This window comes from Mercenaria mercenaria, chromosome 14 (genome assembly GCF_021730395.1).
Source record: "Mercenaria mercenaria strain notata chromosome 14, MADL_Memer_1, whole genome shotgun sequence".
Lineage (NCBI taxonomy): Eukaryota > Metazoa > Mollusca > Bivalvia > Venerida > Veneridae > Mercenaria > Mercenaria mercenaria.
In genome coordinates this window covers 66,386,073-66,406,628 of record NC_069374.1, presented here as the reverse complement: position 1 = coordinate 66,406,628, position 20,556 = coordinate 66,386,073, and the positions used below count along the sequence as shown (strand labels likewise).

General features: G+C 35.2%; 3 protein-coding genes across 5 annotated transcripts in view; all 3 read left to right on the top strand.

Moving 5' to 3' along the window:
- LOC123527787 (beta-1,3-galactosyltransferase 1-like) overlaps nucleotides 1–20,249 on the top strand; it is a 59,296-nt gene extending 39,047 nt beyond the window's left edge. For all 3 annotated transcript variants that reach the window (XM_053523753.1, XM_045307452.2, XM_045307454.2), the window contains exon 2: nucleotides 17,848–20,249. In XM_053523753.1, the coding sequence (XP_053379728.1) occupies nucleotides 17,929–18,999 (1,071 nt within the window). In that variant the 5' untranslated portion in view covers nucleotides 17,848–17,928 and the 3' untranslated portion in view covers nucleotides 19,000–20,249. The remainder of the gene's footprint in view (nucleotides 1–17,847) is intronic.
- On the top strand, nucleotides 3,036–5,466 carry LOC123543991 (uncharacterized). Its single transcript, XM_053522682.1, has 2 exons — nucleotides 3,036–3,468; nucleotides 3,683–5,466. Exons 1-2 carry the CDS (start codon nucleotides 3,036–3,038, stop codon nucleotides 5,464–5,466), a joined length of 2,217 nt encoding a protein of 738 aa, XP_053378657.1.
- Nucleotides 5,611–6,501, top strand: LOC123543992 (uncharacterized). Its single transcript, XM_045330053.2, has one exon. It carries the CDS (start codon nucleotides 5,611–5,613, stop codon nucleotides 6,499–6,501), a length of 891 nt encoding a protein of 296 aa, XP_045185988.2.
- Nucleotides 20,250–20,556: the final 307 nt, after the last annotated feature.

Below are 20,556 nucleotides of genomic sequence, written 5' to 3'. Positions count from 1 at the left end.
GTGGAATATAGTTGTTGTATATCCACCTGATTGCTCTTCTGTGTACCATTTCTATCTTATTATCCCCCGACGAAAGTCGGAACGATATAGTTTTGGCGTTGTCCGTCCGTCCGTTCCGTCCTTCCGTAGAACCACCGACCTTCCGTAAGCCAGCTGGATAGCTTCCTCACATGAAGAATTCAACGCCCCGAGTGAGGCTCGAACACACATCGATGAGGGGCAAGTAGTTTGAAGTCAGAGACCTTAACCTCTCGGCCACGGAGGCTCCCCCCCCCCCGAACATTTATTGTAAACATGTGAAGTTTTGTATCCACACCTGGTCACCCCCATACCTTGGTCACATCCCCACTCCCGACCCCCCCCCCCCCCCCCCCCCCAAACACACACACACACACAAACAAAGAAAAAATCTTATTTTAGATTCTTTTTTCAAACACACTTCATTCACATGCCCACCACTATAAGGTTATGAGGCCCATCAAGTTTCAGTCAAAGTTCCCAAGTAACACCAGAGTTATTGCCTTTAGAAGTTTCTAGTGTTAACTATATAGGGTATTATAAATATGACAATTTCTGAATCATAACTTTTGCTATATTTAACCTTGAACTATGAAACTTAAACAGAATTTAGAGCACCACAATTGGTTGTGCACACACAATTTCTATCGGATTTCTTTGGTAACTTCAGAGTTATTGCCCTTTAATTGTATAGAAATCCACATATTTGTACATAACAAACTTACATTATGTAGAGTTTTATTAAATTTCTTTCATTCTTTACCATGAACATTTATTATAAACATGTGAAGTTGTGCACGCACACCTGGTCACCCCCTTGCCTTGGTCACACCCGCTCCTCCCAACCCCCCCCCCCCCCCCCCCCCCACAAAAAAAATTCATTCCTTATCTTAGATTTTTTTCCAGACCTTCCTTGAATATTTATCAAAGAGGGGCAATATTTCCTTTTTCCAATCTAATGTCAAAATACCAGAGTCAGGATATTTTTAATAAGTCTTTTAAGGATAGATGCGATTTGGCCACGAAGTTCTTTAAGGTCAAGGCCTGAGCTTCATTTAATTTCTTTTCGATGTTTACAATGACATCAGGATTGACAGGATTATTTTCAGTTTCTGTAAGTGTATATGAATTCGCAGGGACAAGTTTTTGCGGAATGGTCCATTTTCGGCATCATAGATATATTCGCGCAATTTTTATTTTGCGGAGTCATAGGCTTAAAATCATAAATTCGAGCACGGCAAAATATCCACTTATGGAAGGCTATTGCAAGAGTTTTTACTCGTATAAAACACGGAAGAATTGGGACATCGTCACGGATCAGTCATAGGTACATAGTAAATAGAAGTTGTAACACTGACTATGAGCAAACTCACGTATTTAATCTGTTCGTGATGTGTTGTCAGTCGCCTAAAATTGTACTATTTCCTCAACATTTTAATCATTGTTAAAAATTTTGCGAAAGTAGTTGATTGTTTAAAAGCTCCGATAAAACGCCGGATCACCTACCCATTCCGCAAAAAGCGGAAACCAAAGAGGATGGTGAGATGATACTAACTTAGAAAAGTGGTGTTTTAGAAGCTAATAATACACACCTCGTTCAAGTTCTAAAAATCATTCATATGACAGTGAACAAAGTGCCAAAATGGCAAGTCAGAAAGTGTACCATAAATGAAAGTACAAAAAAAAGAAGCTTAAAGAAGTAGTTTCAGAAGTGTTCTGAAGAATTAGTTAAGTTTTCAAGTAGTAATTTAGGGTTCACGCGCCTAAGAGGCCGAGCACGGGAATTTTTGCTCTTTTCGGTAATTACTTTACTGTTATTTCTGTACTTGCGTGAAATATAACCATGTTTTAAGTCAGCCATGTTGAAAAGTGAATTGATAGAAAAAATAAAAGTTAAAAAAAAGAAAATAGTTGTAATTATAGTTGTAAGCGGAACAAAATGGTAGCAGAGCGAGGTTATGATAATAGGACTTAAAAAATATAAACACAAAATTGACTCTGAAGTGTAAAAATGGCTGTGGAGCTCAGCGAAGAAGAAAAACAAGTGGTTTTGCAAAGAATTGCGGACTTGAAATTGTTAAAGTCTAAACATAAATCAATCTATACAAAGACAAAAAACAAACTTTTACGGTGTTTAGACGTTGATATCGATGAAGAGTTGGACAAAAAAGAAATTCGAAAATATCAGGACTATTTAGATGATGCAAATGAAGTTGCTTTAGGGACTATGCACAAATTGTGTTCATCTTACAGAGAAGTAAATGATTTAGAAAACGAAAGAAAAGTTATGGAAGAGATTGACATAATTGAAAAAGACTATAGTGAGACCCACAAAACTGTGTTTAAAAAGTCTACAAAGGCTTCACTGCCAGCTAGTGCTACAACCGAAGGTTTAGGCAAAGATATGTGGCAGCAATTAAAAAGGGTACAAATTCCAGTATTCACAGGTGAGAAAAGAAAGTATGATTAATTTGATAGAAGCAGAAAAGGAAGAAGATTTAGGAGATGGAGCACTGTATTTGAGACTTCTGAAAAAATTGCCTGAAACAATGCTTACGAGGTATAATCGGTGGATTTATGAATCTAAAGAAGATGAATCCGTTCAAATATTAAGAAAGTGGTTCAATCAGGAGGCTAAATACTATGTTGCTGCTGCCGAAACTGTTCATGGACTTTCTGGAGACAAGTGGAAGCCTTCAAGACCACAAGTAGCTACTCACTTTGTAAATAAAAAAAAAGTCAAGGAAGCCAAAAGGTCTGTAAAGTCTGTTTTGATAATCATGATGTTTGGAACTGTTACGTGTTCAAACAATTATCACCATCACAGCGTTGGGAAAAAGCTAAAGATCTGAAGTTGTGTTTTCGGTGTTTAGGAAACGGACATGCTGGTAGTACATGTAATAGAATGAAAGTTTGAGGAATTCAAGGTTGTAAAAAGAACCATAATAGGTTGTTACATAATGAAGAAATGAATTATCAAAAATGCGGGTAACAGTTTGTCGTTACACAAAGATGAAATGAATCAACAAAATGTACCAACAAATGAAAATGCGACAAGTCATCATGTTCAACATCAGGCTCATGATAACGACAATCGTTTCTCAGTACCAAATCGGATTTCACTTCGCACAGTTCCAATAATAGTGAAAAATGGAAGTAAACAGTTGACTGTAAATGCACTGTTGGACGATGGCAGTTCAAAATCATACATTAATGCAGATGTAGCTGCAGAATTAGGATTAGACATAGTATCTAATGCACAGTTGATAACGGTAAATGTTACGAATGGTAGAAAAGAAACTTTTGAAACTGCACCTGTGAAATTTCATATTGAAGGCTTGAATGATCAAGTGAAAATGGGAATGGAGGCTACAACAACAACTTGTGTAACAGGAAATCTCAGAACAGTAGACTGGAATAAACAATCTGGACAGTTTAAACATCTAAATGGTATGCAATTTCCAGTGTGTAAGAGAAAAAGTACAATAGATTTATTGATTGGGGTAGATTATTCAGATTTACATTACTCGTTACACGAAGTCAGAGGGGAACCCGGTGAACCAATAGTTCGTCTCACTCCCTTAGGCTGGACTTGTGTTGGATCCATTGAAAATTCTGTTGAAAATGAAAGTAGAAATTATCATACATTTTTTTTTGCAAAAAGATGTAAATATCGAAAAATCGATAGAAAAATTCTGGGAAATAGAACACATTTCACAAAAAGGAAGTACCATGTCAGTCGAAGACGAATCCATTGTGAAACAAGTAAAATCTACGATAACATGTAGTGAAGGACATTATCAAGTATCCATTCCATGGAATGAGAAAAAGCCGTCTCTGAAAAATAACTATGAAATGGCATTACAGAGATTAAGAAACACAGAAAAGAAAATAGAGAAAGATCCAGTTGTGAAAGAAGCATATGAAACCACACTACAGAAATATCAAAATAAAGGTTATATAACGGAAGTTAACCCGAATGAAAGTTTCAATGACAGTGAGTGGTATTTACCACATTTTCCGGTAGTTAAACTGGATCGAGAGACAACTAAAGTCCGTATTGTTTTCGATGCAGCAGCAAAATCAGAGGGATTAAGTCTAAATGAGGCGATATATCAGGGACCAAAGTTGCAGAATGAATTATTTGATGTATTGTTGAGATTTAGAAGTCAGCCCATAGCAATTATGTGTGATATTGAAGAGATGTACTTACGTGTAGGAATTAACCCTATTGACAGATCATATCACAGGTTTCTTTGGAATTCTTCAACACCAATTCGGTATGAATTCAAAACACTGGTGTTTGGAGTTAATGCATCACCATTTCTAGCCCAATATGTTTCTAGACATAATGCTGAATTACATAAAGAAGAATATCCACGAGCTGCAGAAACGGTCTTTAGTTCAACATACATGGATGATAGTATGGATTCTGTGTCTACCGTAGTAGAAGGTATTGAATTGTATTATCAGCTATCAGAACTTTGGGCGAAAGCAAACATGTATGCAAGAAAATGGCTGTCAAATTCGGCTGATGTACTAGAAAAAATCCCCACTGAGCATAGAGCTTCTAAAGTTGAACTGGACAAAAATGACTTGCCAACTGTAAAAACACTTGGTGTAACATGGTTAGCTAATGAAGATTGTTTTATTTTCAATGTGCAAGAGTCGGATAACTATACAACATTGACAAAGAGAACAATTCTAAGAAAAATAGGGACTATATTTGATCCACATGGTTTTGTTGCACCATATATCGTGCGAGCAAAGATTCTGATGCAGGAATTATGGTTAGCTGGATTTGATTGGGATGAAATTGTTCCAAATGAAATGAATGAAACATTTTTGAGGTGGCTATCTGAATTGAAAGAACTTAAACAAATCAAAATACCAAGATGTATAAGACATGAAAGCTATGTTCAGCCAAAAAGAGTAACATTACATGCATTCGGTGATGCATCAGAAAAAGCTTACGGTTCAGTAGTGTATGCTCGCTGTGAAGATTCTGACAATAACATTTCGGTTAGACTCGTTGCAGCAAAAAGTAGAGTAGCACCGGTTAAGACGATAAGTATTCCTAGATTAGAGCTTTTGGCAGCTGTTCTGTGCTTGAAACTTACATTGTCAATTTGTGCTGCACTGAACATTTGTATTAACAATTGCACATTTTGGACAGATAGTATGAATGTTTTACATTGGATACGAAATAGAAGCACAATTTTCAAACCATTTGTTGCTAATAGAATTGGAGAGATTCAGTATCATTCAAATCCTATACAATGGCGACATGTACAAGGAAAACAAAATCCGGCTGACATTTTAAGTAGAGGATGTTCAATATCTTATTTAGAAACGAACGAATTGTGGTGGAACGCACCTGAATTTCTGAAGAAAAATGAATGCGAATGGCCAAAAAGTAAAGTTGAATTTTCACATGAGAACAGTTAAATAAAAAAGTCAAAACAAATGCAGTTTGAAGTACAAACAATGCACACACAGAGCGCGGATGTACAAACATGCATTGAAGAATGGCGGCTTGATCCGAAACGATATTTCAGTTGGACAAAATTAGTACGGGTATATGCTTGGGTTATGCGTTTCGTGGAAAATTGTAAACGTACAAAAACAGCAAGAATTGAAGGACAACTGGGTGTGAATGAAATACATGATGCAGAGGTAAAATTAATAATAAAAGCTGAAAGGTCTCATTGTAAGGAAGAATTTACATGTTTATCTAAGCAAAAAGAACTACCAAAAGATAGCAAATTGATCAAATTGAATCCAAAAATTGACGGTGAAGGAGTAATCAGAAGTGATGGACGCTTAAAATATGCTGAAATGTTATCGTACGACTGTCGATATCCAGTGATACTACCTCGACATGATTGGATTACTGAACTAATTGTTCGTCACTTTCATGAAGATTCAGGACATAGTGGTACAAACTATACACTTTCCGTGTTATCAACACAGTATTGGATACCATCTGCAAGGGAGGTAATTCGTGCAGTAGAAAACAAATGTACTAAGTGTAAACTTCGCAAAGCAAGACCAAAAGAACAGATTATGGTGCCACTTCCAAATATCCGTCACAATATGCCATTAAGAGCATTTGTTCATGTAGCAGTAGATTATGCGGGACCATTTGTAACTGTTCAAGGCCGTGGAAAACGTCGAGAAAAAAGATACCTTTGTTTATTCACTTGTTTGAGTACAAGAGCTGTACACTTAGAGATTGCATTTGGAATGGATGTAGATTCTTTTCTTAATGCGTTTTACCGGATGGTTAGTCGTCGGGGATTACCAAAAACTATGTTATCAGACAATGGATCAAATTTTGTTCGTGCTGACAAAGAATTAAAACAGTTATTGCAGTGTCTTGATCAGGATAAAATTATAGAAAACACAGCAAATAAAGGAATACAGTGGCAATTTATTCCATTCCACCCTTTGCTCCTCATTGGGGAGGTGTACACGAAATAATGATCAAAAGTGCTAAACGTGCAACATACGCAATATTACAAAATGCTTCAGTTACTGACGAAGAGCTTATGACGGCATTTGCTGGAGCTGAAGGCTTGATCAATTCAAGACCACTTACATATCAAACTAGTAATCCAGCAGACTGTATACCGCTTACACCCAACCATTTTCTGCATGGACAAATCGGGGGAAAGTTTGCTCCTGAAAGTGTGGATACTACAGAATTCAGTCCTAGAAAGCGATGGCGTAGAATACAGGAGTTAGTTCGACACTTCTGGAATAGATGGTTACATGAGTGGTTACCCAGCCTACGAACATCAAAAAAAATGGCATAGAATTAATCCAGACTTGAAAGTTAACGATGTCGTGATTGTTACGTCTAATGATTTACCGCGAGCACAGTGGCCATTAGGGCGTATTACGCGTGTGCATACAAGTCGCGATGGACATGTGCGCGCAGCAAATGTTTTAATGAATGGCAAAGAATTTGTGCGACCAATAACAAAATTGTGCCCATTAGAAATAAATGCTGATGATTAAATAATATTAACGCGTACTAAAGCAAAAAATGTTTACAGTTAATCATAATTCGCGTGTGGAGGGCATAATAATCCCTCATATCAGTGGCTAATTGTAAGTGGAGGGCATAATAATCCCTCAGATGCAGTAATTTTATAAATCAGTAAATTAAGATAAAGATTGGGCACAAGGACAAACATTTTTCTTATTTCAGGAATATTATAATCTGATGAAGAAGATTGTAAAACAAACAAAGACTCTAGAAGAAAATATTGTCTCTAGGAGATTGTACATTTTTTATTAGTTATTAACATTTTTTTGTGTGAAAATGAACTGTTTAAAGTTTACTATGTCATGAACTTAATTGTTTAATGTTTATTGAGAATGTACATGTATGTAACTATGTAAAACAGTTGTGGGACTATATCATCTGAAAATCACATATTACAAATACTTTTTATAAGACAAATTAATAGATAGAACATCAGTACATTAGTAAGTACGCAGAATGTCAAGAATTGTTTAATTAACAAAAATACTAGCCATAAACGGTACACATGAATAGCGTAAAAAAAATATAGTGCTCAATATTTTATTCAATAAATTATGTTAACATGACAATTGTTGCTAGAGTAAATTTATGTAAAGTTTTCTAGCGATTAGTATTATAGTAAATAGTTGAAATGTATAGGTTTAAAATTTTAGGTGTTTCGTAATTGTTGGTTATATATTGAGCATTGTAAGACTTTTTTGAATGCTAGAATTTTGTATACATGTAACTGAAGGAATAATTATTGGTGTTGACTGGATTGATATTATTGTCCAAAGTCTGAACTGAAACAACCAAATTGTCCTAAGCTTTATTTACTATATAATTTTACAAGAAAAAGAAGCTGAATTGGTTCTACCTGATGATAAAGAGTAAAGTGAAATATTCTAGTTATCAGTGTAAATATGAAGTATATTAAAAGTGTCTAGCTTTAGATATTTTCTTGTAGTTTTGTCAAAATTGTTATTTTTCAAAAATGTTCATTTTTGTATAAAATAATTTTCTGTAGTCAAATGTTATTGATAAGTTAGATTGAATCAAACTTATCAAGGTGGGGGAGTATGTTCTGAAGAATTAGTTAAGTTTTCAAGTAGTAATTTAGGGTTCACGCGCCTAAGAGGCCGAGCACGGGAATTTTTGCTCTTTTCGGTAATTACTTTACTGTTATTTCTGTACTTGCGTGAAATATAACCATGTTTTAAGTCAGCCATGTTGAAAAGTGAATTGATAGAAAAAATAAAAGTTAAAAAAAAGAAAATAGTTGTAATTATAGTTGTAAGCGGAACAAGAAGCAACAATACACGGAGGGGACAGCCCCAATTCAGATAGAAAAAAAAGAACGTCGAAAACCATTTGTACTGGGAACTTCTTTAGACAATGACATTGAAACATACGTAAAATATCACCGTCAGGCTGAGAATCCAGTAAGGGTCCAACTACTACTTGGAGCTGCTTGAGGTATTATGCTCAGCAAAAATCGCCAACATTTTTTTTGAAAACGGGGTATCTGTGGAACTCACCAAAAAAAAAAAGCACAGTCCTACCTTCACCGAATTGGGTATGTATAAATTTCATGTTTATGTTTTGCAATAACTTGTTTCATGATCGATACAAAATAAATGTTTCATCTAAATAGAAGAAGTAGGAGAATAAAAAGTCCTTTATAAAATATGTGGCTGTATGAGAATTCGAACCCGGGTCCTCTCGCACCTGGGACAAGCGCTCTACCACGACGCCTTTATCTCTGTACAATACTTATAAAACTCCCATGCGCACTGCAGTTTAGTTTCAGAAGCTCAATTCTTACATGCGTTTTATGTTCCTGTTTTAGATGTGTACATCGAAAGGGAACCACGGCTGCGAGAAAAGTGTCGCTTGACTTTGAATTACAGGAAATGGAGTTCTTGGCTGATCTACAAATGATTATTACTTCGTACTCTATCCCTGATAATCTGATAGCCAACTTTGACCAGACGGGCGTCAGTATTGTCCCGGTGGGAAAGTACACACTTGAGGCTTGTGGTTCTAGGATCATAGGACTGGAGAACATGCGCCAGGTAGAATAATATATTTCATGTGTACTAATGTGTTTTAGGCCTAAAGACTAGAGCACATCAATATGTTGAAACTCTCAAATTTCTTCTAGCTGTAGCGCGATTAAAGGACTTTGCAAGGTCTTTCACCTTATCCAACTTGTTGCCAAGCCGTGACATGCTATACGCCTCCGTTTATAGACATAATAATTGTGTTTAAATCAACACCTACATATACAAACAATAAAATGGGTATTGATTATAGTAAACATCTACCGAGCATCATGAAGATTATGCAAACAAGGTTACCTTGGTAGTTTATAAATGTATTAAATCAACAATAGAAATATATCTTAAAAGCAAATGATTTCAAAGCTGATAGAAGGATGGTTATTAAGCGTGTTTGCTAAGTTTTGTTTGATGTTTAATTTCCCCGACAGCTGGCATATTACTCATAGTGAGAACCACTTGAGCAACGCTAATACAATGAAACAGTATGCCGACAAACAGTATACTTACATAGTGTAAGTACGTGAAACACTTTCTCTGTCTCAGTCAAACCTGACAGTGTTTTGCATATTTGATGTGTTTGCTGCTCACAGAACGGATGAGTTTAAGCAAGCGCTGTCAGACTCGAACATAAAATTCAAGTTTGTTCCAGCTTCTTGCACTGGAGAACTTCAACCTTCGGACATTTCGTGCAACAAAGATTACTAACGTGCCTTAATACTTTAGTTTCAGAAATGGTTTTCGAGTCAGACAGACACAAATTTAAAGACCGCTGTAAGTATTGAAACAGTACAAGTTGATGTTACAATGAATACATTAAAACCCCTGTATGCAGGATGGATGGTAATGCCATCGCAAGTATCCCGACTTGGATGGCAAATGTCTGGAATAAGAGACGCTCTGAAAGAATTATGTTAATTTATGTTGATACGATGAAGCTGTATTGTGATTACGTGTACTGTAGCGTACTCCTAACCTGTATACATGTATGGTGACATGTGTATGTATATTGGGCTGGTTTTGAATGCCGTGTTTGGAACTTTTTATTTGTGCATGTTTCCATGTGTTTGATGAAACATAACACGAAACAACAATTATTGCTTTTTTTTTTCTTTTTTTTTATTCAATAATTTAATAAATTACAATAACTAACAAGTTGTTTATATACAAGAAGGTACAGATGTATGCCAGCTCATGAATACTTTTACAGACTAGATTGCGATTGTTCACATTTGCGCGAAAATATGACTTATAAGTGGAAATTTGTGTAGAAATAATCGCGGTGATCATGAATTCGCAGACTGTCGATCATCTCGAATATCGCGAAAATTTGAAGCCCACGAATAATTCTACAATGGAAGTAATTATTTCAATTTTTGTTTCAATGTTTTAATTTGACAGTGCTTCTCGGCATTTTTCTGCTCACAGTAGATAATTGATGTTTCTTTATTATTTTTATCTACATAGTTTGAATTGAGATTTCAATTGTTTGTAGAAATGTTTGACTTACACTGTATATATCTGTCACAAACTGTAGTTTAAATGCAGATATTGCATCATCATTTTGTTTTTGAGTTATTGAGGTAAATGTCTGATTTTACGCAAAAAAATACCTCTTATGTTCTTCTGTATTTCATAACTTCAATTTACATGTAAATTTTATTAAATTCGGTTCAGTAATAAGAAAGTTGATATTTTTCAACTTCAGTTATTTATATTTTTTATCCCCAAAACCAGTATAACGGTCCTTAAAGTGTCCAATTCATTCCGCGAAAGTAGTCAGATTTCCCGGCTACATCGTGATTCCCTTGAAAATGTAAATAGTCAGACTTCACGCCTATGTCGTGAGTCCCTTGAAATCCAATATTTGGCGGGACATAACCCTACAAATAGACCGGACTAGATATGCCTAGTGCACACCATTTTCGACATTAGACGAGATTATGTCACTTTGATTTTTCTTGGTAGAAAATTTTGCTCGATCGAGGTAAGAAATTTATTTGTTTGATATTTGAATTACGATTTTTATGTAGTAAATTTTTGTTCATTCTACAGAATTTTGTAAACGTTTACTTTTTCGGCAAGAGATTATCTAGTTTCGGAATGTCAAGGCTAATTTATTAAATTTTTCAGACTTTTGTAAATTATTTCGAAAGAAGAATCTAAAATGTTTCGTTTGTATAAGCTGAAAGATTTGTACTGAAATTTGTGTAACATGATAATTGTAAGGTACTCTTTGTCATAAAACATATATGTCAAACATTTCAATGTAAACTATAGAACGCCGGTACTGCATTGCATTGTAATGTATAAATGTATATATTAGCAAGTCTAGTATCATGTATTTAACAATATGTAATTGTAATTTGATATTATTACCAGTCTATAGCATATACATACAATGTCCGTTTTGTTGAATGGAAATTGATATTATATTCATGCTAGCTTTCGTATAACGTTTAATTTGCTTTGTATTTTGTTAATATTTTGTTGTAAACAAGAGCTCGTAGAACACTAAATGCCCCTGCTTGATGCATTCAGTCATTGCACAAGAAACAGGAATTATTTGCTCACTGTAAACAAAGTTCTACTGTTCTGGTCCAATGTGACCTTGGCCTTGACCTATTGACCTCAAAATCAACAGGGATCATCTGCTGGTCATGATCAACCTCCCTATTAAGTTTCGTGAGCCTATGCATAAGCATTCTCAAGTTATCGTCCAGAAAGGGTTTAACTGTTCCGGATCAATATGACCTTAACCTTTGGCTTACTGACCTCAAAATCTATAGGAGTCATCTTCTGGTCATGACCAATCTCTCTATCAAGTTTCATAATCCTTGGCCCAAGCATTCTCAAGTAATCATCTGGATACGATTTAACTGTTCCGGGTCACTGTAACCTTGACCTTTGACCAACTAAACTCAAAATCAGTGAGGTCATCTGCTGGTGATGACCAACCTCTCTATCAACTTTCATGATCCTGGGCCCAAGGGTTCTTGAGTTATTGTCCAGAAACCGTTTAACTGGTCCTGACCAACAAAACCAAGGGCATATGCTGCCCCGGAAACTAAAGAAAAATGCCCAGTACATCTGCAGCGGCTTTATGCCGAAAAGCGTCCTGTCTTGGTGATGGACCGGACTGTCCCTTTTTCTTGTCTGTGTCACACAAATTACCAACGCCTGGACAGCCATGGTTAAAACATCAGGCCATGAGAATCAATAATTTATGGCATAATGAGGGACATGAAATCTGAAGCTGGCAAAGAATCTGACAAAAGAATAACACCCTACAGATATTAACCCTGTTAAATATTGATATCTACTCACCATTAAACTGTTGAAATTGTAGCTATTGTACAACAGCTACTTTTCAATGTATTGTTTTCATGGTATGCATTCCATCTTGATAACTTGTATACATAAACAGCAGTGTCCATTTCCTTTTCATAACCTGGGGGAAAAGTTTATAAAATGTAAGTGACAAAAATGTCCAACTGACCTCTTTAGTGAGACAATTAAGGCAAAGATATAAAAGAATTATGAAGGTTATTAATAAACCCTGGCCAGTACGTGTATTGAAATTTTTTCTTAAAAATAATAGAACAAAATAAAAAAATAGTTTGGTTTTCCTATTACCGTTTTTTCAATAATTAGCTTGCTGTCTCCTGCAGTTTCCAGCGGTGTTCGTATAATTACGATCGGCTATTTTCCTTGGTTGGGAAGGACCTGGCTTTTTTAATAACTGAATATGAATGTATCGAATTCCTTATGTGATTTAATGGGTAAAGCCCTGATACAGAAAGTATTGGAATAATCTCACTATTTAAATGAGAAGAACTATGTTTTTTCAGTGCAAGAAAACATTTGATACAAAAGCTAAATGATGCTGGGGTACCGTCTCGTCAAATAGCTCAATTATCTGGCCAAAGGACTAGAAACTCGCTGAACAACTACAGCAAGCTTAGCCTTTGCCAGAGCAAAGAAATATTTGACATTTTGACTTAAAAACATCAGCAGAGGGTGTCGCTCTACAATCTACATGTGGAAATATTGTACCTCAACCATCCCAAACAAATGCTTTTGCATGTATTGATCAAAATGCTAAACCCATGAATTTTCCGCAGTTTCCATGTTCATCAATGATAAAGAATCTTTTGTCCATGTTCATGGGCAGCACTTTCAATTTTCATTTTGAAAGCAGGAGCTCAAAATCTGTGACACATACACAGACATAGATAGCCGTCTGTACACAGGACTGATCCAGATCAGGTTCCTCCTCACCTGAGCCTCGTATAAAGAAGAGAAATAAATACATTTCAGACTCAAGTGAATAAACTTTCATGTACATTTATTGTGATTTTTTTCTCGCTTCAAAAGTAAATCCAATATGACGGATCGATCGTGTATTGAATCGCGGTCAATGCATTTTCCGCTTTTATTACGGAGAGTAGCCGATGAAAAACATTTTTTGAATTCATCCATAATCATCAAATAAACAGAAAATTTGTTTGTTTTCGTTCGTATATTTCAGCATAAATGTATAATATTAATCTAATATATTAATGTGCTAATCTTGATAAACTTTACGTTTTTCTGACATATGTATATACGAAAAATGTTTTTACATTGTTTCAGTAAAAGTCGCAGAATCAGTTTCAAATCAAACATTTGTAACAGCCTCTATCCAAAACGTGCAGAATAGACATCTACCAGCGAATCATACCGTAAAACTGCACCATTGCTAGCTGTTGGTTAGCGTTATTTCACGTATAAAAAGTATTTTTCCCTCCTCCGATGTCCGTCGATTTCCTTGTAACAAGCTGATCCCTTCTAGCCTCACTAAAAATGATAATTTAGTCAGCGGGTGCATAAAGATCAAAAGATGTGTTTATACAAGTAAAATAACACATGTAAACAACATGTGTATTCTATATCGCTTGGTCAGGATTATAGTAAATCATAGTTTGATGGGCATGACTTTTCATGTTAAAAAATGAAATATTTAATTTAAACATAAAGTACCCTATCCATCACTCAAGTTATCATTTTTGTGTGCTTGAGAATCTAACAAACATATGATTGTGAAGACAGGTTTGAATTAACTGCAATCATTTTTTTTTTTTTGGTAAATTGAGCAAGTAATTAGGCCCTACTTATCAACAATTCACTTCCGGTCATGTAGCCGTTTCACATGAAGTTAAAAGCCTTAAGTGTTGGGCTCCTTAATTTGACTTTAATAGCGAATTGAAACTTGATTCGGTATTCAAGACTATAATATGTAATTTTCTTTGCTTAGAAACTTGCTCACGATGGAATTTTATTTTTTTGATTTAACGCCCGTTTACAGCAGTTCCTCCTTTATCTCAGGTGGTCAGTTTACCTAAACTTCGCTCCTGAGAAGAACCAGTACTAGACTCCCGTCCTCTGTAAGGAACTGCCAACTTTCTCACAAAAAGACTTAGAAATATGGTTTGTAGCAAGGCTCGAACCCATGTCCCCAATCAGTGAGAGGTTACAGTGAATTCAAATCAGTGACTAACCACTCGACTACGGGGGTGGTCACACGATTGATGTATACTACAATTCGGATTCTTATGTAGTTGCAATAAAGCAGAAGTCGATATAGCACTCTCAAGATGGTTAAGGGCGATGGGACTAACTGGTTATTTTTGCCTCTACTTTTTCCCCGTTTGACTTAAGTATTCATGATATTGCATACCAAATGTCTTCTGTATGCAGTTATAATTTGAAGGATTTCTATGAAATAATGTATAATTTTTTCAAATGAAAAACTTTTCAATGAAATTCTAATCTATGTCGATCCTTTGGTTAAGTATTTTACAGATTACGTCGTAAATACAAAATAGATTCTATAGAACTTAGTATCCCGGAAGAGGGCTCGTCTGAGATAAAAAAAAAAATATCGGTAAAAGTATTTTATCTTTTGATTTAAAAATTGTTCACAGCGTTTGTAAAAGGCGATCTTGCTGATACTTTTGCCTGTCACAAATACTAGTAGTTAACGGCTATGATATGCATTTAATCTGAATCATATGTGCTTTTATTATTTTAAAATCATAACCATAGTTTTCCTATCATAAGCTTGACCAGCTTCGGCAATTCTTGGCATCGGACTTGGAAAAATCGAAATAAACAGCATCTAAGACAACCTAAATTAACCTGGAAGACTAAATGTAGTAATCAGACTAAATAAACAAATAAGTATTGCCGAGTTGTTTTGTTGTTGTTGTTTTTCACACAAAAACCAAGTTGAAAAAAGAACCTTACAGTTCAATGTGTAAAGACAAGATCGAGTAGGCATGACCGACATCCAAGGACATTTACATCATTTTAAAATGAATAAATGAAACCTTCGAACATTAACAGACAACATTTTTGTATCGCAGTTTTGTTGTATTTCGTCGAGAGTTGCTTTAAGTACAAATTATACCCATCAATGTCGATCTTCAAACAGTTCAAATCTAAAATCTTAATAGTTTTAAATACAAATGCTGCGTATGTGTACATGCACATGCAAGTATGTATTATCATGATTATGCAGGAATATCTTGAAATAAACTCGCTCTAAACCATTGTGATCGATAGAAATATACTTTCAGGCGGAGGAGCAAACTAAAGCGTGCTCGAACACTGATAACTAGGGTAACAGCTACGTCATTTACTACCTGCGTTTGATGTAAACGCCAATTCGGCGGGCTTTTCTGAAATCGGGAGTAAAATATATAATGCAATTTTCAGTAACATAATAATAAATTCTTTCCAACAAAATGGAAACAGGCAATTGTAAGACCTTTGTTGAAGAAAATGGGACTGGAACTTGAATTCGCAAACTACAGGCCTGTTAGTAATCTATCGTTTCTGTCAAAATTAATTGAAAAAGCAGCTCTGTTCAGACTCAATGATCATGTAAACAAACACAATCTTCTGCCAAAAAACCAATCTGCTTACAGGAAAAACCATTCTTGCCAATCAGCACTGTTACGTCTTGTAAATGATTTACTGGATGCTATGGAGAAGAAAGAAGTTACGGCGCTAATTGCCATCGATCTCAGTGCCGCTTTTGATACTGTAGATCATGACATTCTTGTTGATGTGTTAAACAAGCAGTATGGCGTTCGTGGAACAGTACTGAGCTGGGTTGATTCCTATCTGCGCCCCAGAAGTTGTCGTGTAAGTGTCAATTCAGCCATGTCATTTCCACGCCAATTAAATTGTAGCGTTCCACAAGGGAGCTGCTTAGGACCATGGCTATATTTGACATATGCGGGAACACTGTTTGATGTTATTCGCCGTCGATTTCAGTTTACGGCTTTGCGGATGACCACACTGCTAATAAACGCTTTAAACCATCATCTCCAACAGTAGAATCCCAGGCAATACGAGAACTTGAACAATGTGCTAAAACAATCAACAACTGGATGAATGAAAATAAGCTTAAAATGAACACTTCCAAAACCGAGTTCATCATGTTTGGTAGTAGGCAACAGCTCTCTAAGTGTTCAACTGACAAAGTATGCATTGTAGGTGATGAAGTGAAATAAGTGAGCTTTATTCGATATCTAGGTGCATTCCTGGATGAAAACTTGAATCTAAAAGAGCATGTAAAACGAAAGTGTAGAACAGCAATGCTCAACTACTTCAGAATAAAATGTATCCGGAAATATCTTACCAAAGAGGCTACCGAAACCCTTGTCCTGTCATTGGTGATATCCCATTAGATTATTGTAATGTCATTCTGTATGGTATTGCTCAAAGCGAAGTAAACAAAATGCAACGAATTCAGAACATGTGTGCAAAACTTGTCCTAAATCGAAGAAAATATGACAGTTCCAAGCAAGCGCTGTATGACCTTCACTGGCTACCAATCAAAGCCAGAATCACATTCAAAATGCTCACCTACATGTATAATTGTTCAGTTGGAAACTCTCCAGAATATCTTTCTGAACTTCTCATAAAACAAACACAGACAAGAAACTTGCGTTCTTCAAACTCCGTTACTGGGTGGTTCGTTGTTCCTTTCAACAAGCGCAAAACGTTCAGCGACAGAAGTTTTGGTACTGTTGGACCTAAACTCTGGAATGAATTGCCTCTCGAAATAAGGAACTCGGACTCAATAGATGTTTTCAAAAAGAAGTTGAAAACTCATTATTTTGGAGATTACTTTGCACTCTTTTAGAGACTGTGACTGTAATTTTTAAGAAACTGAAGTAACGTGAACTGGATGATTTTATTGTGTAAATACATTCGAAAATGAACTATATTATAACAAATACAAAATACAGTTGTTTGTAATAACTTCTGGACATGTCGCAATAACCCACTTATTCTTACTTAATAACAAACAGCTGTCTCACTGTATCTTAATATTCTAATATTTTATTAATCTTATCTGATGTCTGATCATTTTTTTTTAATGCTTACTAAATAGTTTATTCACAATGGTATTTATGCTCATTTATGTTATATGTCATTAAATATCTTAATTTTTGTCGTATTTTTATGTATTTGTAAAACGCCATTGAATATGTTTTGCGTAAAAATAGGCGTTTAATCAAATGAAACAGTTTCAGTTTCAGTTTAATAAAATTTAGAATTACCAGATTCAAATACCATTGAGTCTGTGTTCTGTTATAAAAAAGTTCCTTAAACCAATGTTAGTTGTGCAGCTCTATATCCAAAATCATTATAAATACGTTATTGTTCATTCTCTTTCAGTTTCCTAAATTGACCGGTTAGGCATATTCTGCATATTTCTTCAAAATCAACGACAGAAATAAACAAAACGGTAACAAGATTATGAATGAATCGAGGCTAAATAGGACATTGGTTGTTTTAATCATATACATTGTGGCGACTTTAATGTTGGCTTTTAAGATCTCAAGCATTCCACAAATTCATACACAGTATCATAGGGCAAACAAGCATGTAAACCGGACGGATGACCATGAAGCAAGCCAACAAACTCATGTTTGTGATCCAATATCTAATGTTTTAACGAAAAGTGTAAAACCAGATCCTAATATCAGAGAAACTACATGCAATTGCTGTTTCCAACATAATTATGATTATTTGATAAATAATAGAAACATTTGCAAAACGTCTCAACCTGATCAGGATATTGATCTATTTATGATGATTTTCACGGAGCATTCTAATTTTGAAAAGAGGCAAGCCATTCGACAAACATGGTTGACTATTGCTAAAGGTAACACGGCTAACGTACGGTATGTATTTTTACTCGGAAAAGTGAACGATGATCTACTTACTAAAAATATTGCTCAAGAAAATATACTTTACAGAGATATTTTGAAGGAGGACTTCATTGACACGTACAAAAATCAAACACTTAAAACAATTATGGGGTTTAAATGGATAGCAAATTATTGCCGCACAGCTAAATATGTCATGAAAAGCGATGATGATACTTTTATAAACGTGCCGAACATACTGAATTATATAAAAAATTCTGGCAAGGGTCTTCAGACACAGCTAGTCGGTTCCTGTAGAAACGATGGACCAATTAGAGAGTTAGATTCTAAATGGTATGCGTCTGAACAGGACTATAAACAAAGTTTATACCCGTGGCATTGCTCAGGAACTGGGTATTTTACAAGTTTTAAAATGATAGAAAAGATCTACAAAATATCGCAATATGTGCCGTTTTTCTGGATAGAAGACATTTACGTTTCACTTTGTTTCAGAAAAATTGGTGGAACGGTAAAAAATGTAAAAGGATTTTACCGTAGCAGACAAATGTTATATTCATGTTTATATAAGGGGGATAAATTATTCACGTCACATAAAGTTACACCTGAAATGGTTAGACAGGTTTGGAATGCTAAATGCAAAACCGCTAAATATAAATAGAATTGTAAATAGCGGATATGTGGTGTACAGATGATAGCTGTCACACAGTTAAAACTATTCTAAATGACTTGTAGAGTATAAAATGTTGGACACATGGAGAAGAAAGACACGGGCGGGCACAATAGTAGATCCTTAACTTAAACCTTTTATTGGAAGCGAAGCTTTCCCGTAAGAAAACAATTCTACATAACAAACGGGGACATAAACACACAGTAGTTTTGTGCATGTGATTCGAAATACACCTTAACCACTTATTGAGAGAGATCCACATTCAAGTAAGGGTACTTTATACAGTAACAGCAGTGTTTACAACATATAGAAATCACGAAAGCAATAAAACATCGTATTAGATATCAACAATGCTTTCCCTCTCTCTCTCTCTCTCTCTCTCTCTCTCTCTCTCTCTCTGTCTCTCTCTCTAGAGTGAGAAAGAGAGCAATGATGGCTGCAGCATGAGAGCTGTCTCGGGAAATTCATGTCTCTGGCCGTTCTCCTTTAATCTCATGTTTGGATAGCCTAAACCCTTGGATACCTCAGACGATTTGTTAATATCCTTGCGACCTTGAATCGTTAGTGTTTCCTGTACATATGAAGTAATGTATTAGTTTGTCGCTGAAAATCAGTACTATACTTAGCCTTCTGAACATTGCAACGTTATAATTTGAACAAATACTTCAATATGTTTATACCAAATAAATGCCATTGTGTTGATAAATACAAATAGATAGGATATCTCATTTTATTTCATTATTACTATTTTTGCTGAAACAAGTGAATTCCTGTATTATCCTGTTAATATGTCGTACAGTTGAAACCAATATAGTTTAAGTTTATTGTCTCAAAACGTAACACCAATATAACAGTGTTACATTTTAATGGTATTATGCTACAATCGCCAATGTTTCAAGTGTGTGCGGATGTCTCTAAATTGCTTTTTGTATTTTTAGTATGTGTAAATGTTGAGTTCTGCTCAACCCGGGGCTAGAGGGCGTGGACGGTAGCATGTATTTCCACTACCGTTCATCAACAGGCTCAATCAAACCGAGCCTGCAACATTTTCGTTTTTGTCTTGTTGGGCGACCTGTGAAGTTTCCACTTTTCTCTGTTGGAATTCTACAACTGCAATTGTAATTTTTGTATTTGGAGTTAGGTCGTACAAGTTTACTTAATAAAAGGTTGTTATGTATATTACGGTACTGATTTAAGTTATTAGAATGTGATTTTATAAAATAAATGAAAATTGTGTACAATATGACGTTACAATATTTGGATGTGTATCCTTACAAGAAATCACGGAATATCACACTAAATATTTACTTGAATCTTTAGGTTTTAATCATATGGCTGTTTCAAGGTGTTGTCAATAAAGATATGTTTATAAACAATGACTGCACGATACTGGGTTGCAGTAGTGGAATGCCAAACTAGAAATCTCGACCAGAGCAAGAGCATATAGACTATTTTCCTGTTTTAGATATCAATCTTATTTAGACATTGTTGATATTTAAAGTTTAGAAATGCTACAAGACTGAATCTGCACATTACTTAGAAGTAGAA

Bases quoted from the DNA above. Each gene is read 5' to 3' on its own strand.
- LOC123543991 (XM_053522682.1), top strand. From the start codon at position 3,036: ATGAATCAACAAAATGTACCAACAAATGAAAATGCGACAAGTCATCAT. The intron at 3,469-3,682 runs GTATGCAATTTC...TTTTGCAAAAAG, and splicing joins ACAGTTTAAACATCTAAATG to ATGTAAATATCGAAAAATCG.
- LOC123543992 (XM_045330053.2), top strand. From the start codon at position 5,611: ATGCGTTTCGTGGAAAATTGTAAACGTACAAAAACAGCAAGAATTGAA.